General features: G+C 45.2%; 1 protein-coding gene across 1 annotated transcript; it reads left to right on the forward strand.

Annotated features, from left to right (window-relative positions):
• The first annotated feature begins 2,676 nt into the window (after nt 1-2,676).
• Nucleotides 2,677-4,331, forward strand: jmjd7 (jumonji domain containing 7). The gene is made up of 6 exons (XM_035673560.1): nt 2,677-2,789; nt 3,208-3,264; nt 3,366-3,461; nt 3,638-3,714; nt 3,818-3,977; nt 4,151-4,331. Exons 1-6 carry the CDS (start codon nt 2,774-2,776, stop codon nt 4,237-4,239), a joined length of 495 nt encoding a protein of 164 aa, XP_035529453.1. The 5' UTR covers nt 2,677-2,773; the 3' UTR covers nt 4,240-4,331.
• The last annotated feature ends 1,940 nt before the right edge of the window (nt 4,332-6,271 follow it).

Below are 6,271 nucleotides of genomic sequence, written 5' to 3' on the forward strand. Positions count from 1 at the left end.
GACTGTAGATGGAAACTAGATCGAGCATATAAACTGCGAGTAAATTAATTGCACATCTGTATTTCCGAGTTATGTTAGTTACTTACGCGACAGTTACTGCATTTGCGCGTGATTTAAATACATGCAGCATTACTGGAGCGTACTAATAAACTGCACATTACTAGCGTATTAAATATATGGCGTATTAAATGACTGTGACTAATACTGCACATTTAGCTAGGGCGAATATTAAATATGCGTGGAATTCGGATTGAACATTTATCTTTGTGATGAAGTAAAACAATAAAAATGGAGGTCGCTGAGAATAGAAAACCGACGACCCTGAGTTGAGCACTGATATGGACCTCACGTGAGAGTGCATAATTATTTGCGGTTACTTTTCACTGTATAACCTGTGAATTACTTCTGAGTTTACTCCATGTAGAAGTGATGGTCATCAGTAGAGTATTTATCTACAGTGACAGAAGGCAGTGCCCAACCTCCTGGATGAACTCCCCGGAGCTCACACAAAGACGACAATAAGAGTATACCTTACCCACATTTCCTTGGATGTTATGCTGCACGCGTCTACGATAAGTGTATATTATATAGTTATGAATAAGACAATATCATTTGTTTAAATAAAGAAACAGTGAGGCAGGAAGGTTTAATGAAGAGATGCTTTTCCACTTTTTTAATATAATCAACAGAATGAAAGATAAAAACAGACTAAATAGACAAAAACTTAATTAATACTGGGGCTCTCAGCGGCTGACTCCAGCTGTGCTGGTGGTATCAATCAGAGTGATATTTATTGATTAACTGGCAAGAATCTGTACTGTTGAACCATATCGGTTTGCCCTACCTGAGAGTCACCTGACCCGCTGCAGTTCATACCTGGTCGGCGACGGATTGTCAAATCCCTGCATCATCCCGCAATGCCTGTCAGCCATCTGGCAGCTCTGTCCAGGTTGGACCCTGGACTACCTGAGGTGAGCGGCAACCGCCACTCACCTGTACTCTTCTTTCTTCTGTGTTCAGGCTGTTTTGATCAGGGCTTTTTCCTGTCTGCAGGGAGAAGGTGGGGTCAAAGGTCATCAGCGTGGCGGTTACTCCTAACGGCTTACGCGACACCTGTCAGTGGTGATCGCTTCGTGATGCCTGAAGAGGACGGATGAGTCTGTCTGCCTGTTATCGACATCATCCAGTGGGAAAGAGTGACTACTGCGTACTAATACTGCACATTACTTGCGTACTAATATTATGCAATTACTCGGCGTATTTAACTGCGACTAATACTGCACATTAGTGCAAATACTTGCGTACTATATATGCATCATTACTGCGTATCTAGCGTACTAATACTGCACATTACTGCACAGTTACTGGCGTACTAATACTGCACATTACTTGGTGGCGTATTACTGCGTACTAATACTGCACATTACTGCACATTACTGGCTGTACTAAGTACGCACATTTACTGCACATTACTGCGTACTAATACGTGCAGATTACTTTGCGTATTATGCGTACTTAATTACATGCACATTAACTTCGCGTAACTAATACTGCACATTACTGCGTATTACGTGCGTACTGAATGTATATCGTGCATAATTACTTGCTACTAATACTGCACTATTACTGCGTATTAATGCTGCACATTGATGCGATATTACTGCGTACTAATAATGCACATTACTGCACAGTTACTGCTACTAATACTGCACATTACTAGCACATTACTGCGTACTAATAATGCACATTACTGCCACATACTAGCCACTAAATACTGCACATTACTGCCGTACTAATACTGCACATTTACGCGTACTAAATACTGCACATTATGCACATTACTGCGTACTAATACTGCACATTACTGCCGTACTAATACTGCACATTTACTTGCGTACTAATACTGCACATTACTTGCGTACTAATACTGAACAAATTACTGCGTTATTACTCGCGTACTAATACTGCACATTATGCACATTACCTGCGTACTAAATACTGCACATTACTGCACATTACTGCGTACAATACTGCACATTACTGCTATTACTGGCGTACTAATACTGCACATTACGCCACATTACTGCATACTAATACTGCACCCCATTACTGCTATTACTGCGTACTAATACTGCACATTACTGCGTACTAATACTGCACATTATGCGTATTACTGCGTACTAATACTGCACAATTACTGCGCGTATAAATACTGCACATTACTGCAATTACTGCGTACTAATACTGCACATTACTGCACATGACTGCGTATTAATACTGCACATTTACTGCGTACAATACTGCCACATTACTGCGTACTAATGCTGCACATTAATACTGCACATACTGCGTATTAATACTGCACATTACTTGCGTACTAATACTGCAATTAACTGGCGTACTAATGCTGCACATTACTGCGTACTAATACTCACATTACTGCGTATTAATACTGCACATTACTGCTATTAATACTGCACATTAACGGCGTACTAATACTGCACATTACTGCGTACTAATACTGCACATTACTGCGTATTAATATTGCGTATTAATACTGCGACTAATACTGCACATTACTGCGTATTAATACTGCACATTACTGCGTATTAATACTGCACATTACTGCATATTACTACTCTGTATGTACTCTGTGTATACTCTGTTTACTCAGGAGGAGGCCCGTGGAGTATTCTACGTACAGAAGCAGTGCTCCAACCTCCTGGATGAACTCCCGGAGCTCACAGACGACATAGAGTCTCACATTTCCTGGATGAGCGCCGCGCTCGGTGAGTTCACTACTGAGCATGCTCAGAGCGCACACCTGTCACACACCTACTCTACCAGATGATGATATTAAAGTAGAGCTGATCAATGTTAAATCTGATCAGCAGGGATATTTCATATTTCGGTCAATAAATGTTCTTCAGCGAAGCAGAGAATCCATTGATTAGTTGTCCACTATCCAATCAATCAGCAAAGAAACAATTCTCTGTATATTGATTATAGACTGATCGATGATGGAAATGATGGACTGATTGATGGATTGATGGATTGATCAGAGGATCCTTGCGTCCCTGCTTTATTTAGTGATTTTCAGAGAGATTGGTTTTACTCGGTTTTCACATCTAATTCAGAATTTCTTAATTTCTGTTTATCAGATTTAATAATTGTTTTCTCTTTGACAATTATTTTTTCTTATTTTAGGAAAGTTACCAGATGCGGTGAATTTTTGGCTTGGAGAGTCAAGTGCCGTCACTTCCAGTAAGACCTGAACACAACTCGTCAGATAGTTTAATATATAAATATATATTTATAGATATTACAACATATTAATATGTGTGTATGTACATAATATGTTTCAGTGCACAAAGATCACTATGAGAATCTGTTCTGTGTGATTTCTGGAGAGAAAAACTTCATCCTGCTGCCGCCCACAGACCGACCCTTCATCCCCTACGGTAACCATAGCAACAACCCCTTATAACCCTACAGTAACCATAGCAACAACCCTGTATCATCCTATGGTAACCATAGTAATTGCTTTTTAAAATTACCTTAAAATTACCTCTTTTAGAGTAACCATGGTAACCAGCCAGCAAATAAAACAGTAACCATAGTAACGGTGTGTCTGCAGGTGAATATCAGCCAGCTGTTTACCGTCAGCGGGAAGACGGTGAGTTTGAGGTTGTCGATCAGAGTGACTCTGAGAAGGTGCGTTCAGGTGTCTGTAAATCTCAGCACTTTATGCTCTATTTAAATCACTGAAGTTCACCACACACACACACACACACACACACACACAATGCCCCACCAGGTCCCATGGATCCCTCTGGACCCTCTGGACCCAGACCTGGAGCTGTACCCGCAGTACCGGAGAGCTCGGCCGCTCCACTGCAGCGTGAAGGCCGGAGAGATGCTGTACCTGCCGTCGCTGTGGTTCCACCACGTCCAGCAGTCACACGGCTGCATCGCAGGTACGCACTGCGCCTGAATGCGCCACGTCCCCAAATCTCCATTGTCTCTAATTACTCTACAAAATACTTAATACTCATAACCCTCATCACTGAGGAACCAGCGTCATACACCAATAAACAATTCGTCAATTAGGCTTTTATTTTGAAATATCTGTTGCTGTGTGTGTCTGCAGTGAATTTCTGGTACGACATGGAGTACGACATCAAGTACAACTACTACCAGCTGCTGGAGGCGCTATCTGAGGTCACAGCGCCAACGTGACGTCATCAGGGCGGCTGTGTGACGTCACTGGGTGTTTGAAAAGAACACCTGTCCGCCAGGTGAACAAACAATAAAGACACTGAATGAGTGAACCAATGAGAAAGCACTTTATTAAAGCAAACACAAACAAACCTTAAAAAACTAAATCTCTGAAGGTCAAAGGTCGTTTCTTTTCTCCTCTTATTCTTTTTTTAATATTGCATCAAGGCCACTTCCTGTTGATTATTGATTATCCCTCAGCTGATTGGACAGAGAAACAAACAATTATTAGTTCTCCTGTAAACACAAACAAGGTGCAGATAAAGTTCCTCCGCTGATCCCCCTCTGAAGCCCCGCCTCCTTCTGAAGCCCCGCCTCCTCACAGTCCTCTCTCCGGACCGAAAACGTTTCAATGTAAACGATCAATTATCACTAATCATTTCCTGATGATCCACCAATTGTTTGTATTGCCATGGTAACGTCTCCGCTTGTTCCTGACTTTATTTTATGATCAGAGATTATTATTAAATATCTGATCAGTCATTATCAATACAGTCCATCAGTTCCTGATTTCACTGCAGATGTTTTTCTGTTGTTGAAGCTGCAACAATAGTTCTGATATTTTTAACAATTGATTAAAGATCAATAAAAGAGAGGAACAGGAAGTGATTGGTTGAATTTGCGCTCATTGTTGCGATCGCAGATTAACAGATCAATAATAAGCTCTTGTGTTAATTAGTGAGTCTGCTCTTTTACAACTCATTCTCGGAGCTCACTGATTATAGATTATCGATTATTGATCAGAGACACTGTGAAAACAAGAACAGCAGCAGAAGAAGTAGTCCTGGCTGGGACACTTCCTCCCTCCAGCTGCTCGTCATTAACGAGACGTGAAGCAGCGACAGGAAGCTCGCTGTGACGAGGCGTTTGAGCAGCAGAGGGCGCCACGCTGCCGCCGGCACCGGCAGGAAACCACCGGGTCAGACTGACCTGTAAAATGTTTGATTCCCTTTTTTTTCCTTCTTCTTGTTCTTTTTTTAAATGTTGCACTGAAGGACAGTCTGCTGTGCATCATGGGTCGTCATGGCGGCTCCTCCTGTAGATTGGCGCGTTGATGCTGTGGAACGCCGGCACCCAGCGGTTGTCGTGGAGACCCATGTTGCAGCCAGGCGCGTCCCTATGGGCGCCGTGGCAACACATCCAGTAGCCGGGGCCGTACGGCAGCGCCTGGCAGTACGGCTTGTGGTGCCAGCGGCACAGCGACACGTCGCCGCGGCCGTAGCGCTTCTTGCACTGTTTGCAGGGGTCGTCATGGTAACGGGGGTCGGACACCCACAGCGAATCGGCAGGCCGCACGCCGTAGTTGTCGATAATGAAGCTGAAGTAGTGGCAGGTGCACTTGAGCGCAGCGAGCGTGTGTGTGGGCAACAGCAGGAAGATCTTTACCAGCAGGTGATGCGGCAGCACGGCGAGGAACGGCTGCGGCTCCAGCAGCTGCTGCAGACGCTGACGCATCAACAGGAAGTCCTGCGACGCAGACTGCCGCGCGTACAGTGATACTCATCAGACCCGTGGTCGCTCGAGTGTGAGGACGCTGAGGGGTGCACCGAGGAAGCAACGGCGTCGCTCACAGAAGACGGCGCGCATCGCTCGCAGCTCTGGAGCGCCATGCTTTGCCGTCAGCCTGCGCGCTGGCCACGCCGCCTCCGGGCCCGTCGATTGAGGTCCGGGTGTGAGATAGCAGCACACCCCGCTCGGGTGCTGGGAGGGTTGAGGCTGCTTTTTGCCCGCTTGTGTTTTGTGCGGCCTCGCTGGTTGCCTCAACAGACAGTGCTGCACACAGACTCCCTCCCAGGTCCCGCCGCCTCCGCGCCACAGGAAGACCTTTGACGCTTTGCAGTCCCGCCGCACCTTGCTGCGCCTCCGTGATCTGGGCAGGTCGCAGTGCAGAGAAGAGAGGAGGAAAGAGGCTTGAGCGTGCTGAGGTGTACGGTGGAGGGCTGCGGCGCGCCGGGGTGCTTGGTGCCGTGCCAGGTGGCTGGCTGTGTGGTCT

Source organism: Morone saxatilis, unplaced genomic scaffold (genome assembly GCF_004916995.1).
Source record: "Morone saxatilis isolate NCDOM2014 unplaced genomic scaffold, NCSU_SB_2.0 Contig3, whole genome shotgun sequence".
Lineage (NCBI taxonomy): Eukaryota > Metazoa > Chordata > Actinopteri > Moronidae > Morone > Morone saxatilis.

Coding starts and splice junctions, on each gene's coding strand:
- jmjd7 (XM_035673560.1), top strand. Junction 3,265..3,365: donor GTCAAGTGCCGTCACTTCCA/GTAAGACCTGAA, acceptor AATATGTTTCAG/TGCACAAAGATCACTATGAG. Junction 3,978..4,150: donor GTCACACGGCTGCATCGCAG/GTACGCACTGCG, acceptor GTGTGTCTGCAG/TGAATTTCTGGTACGACATG.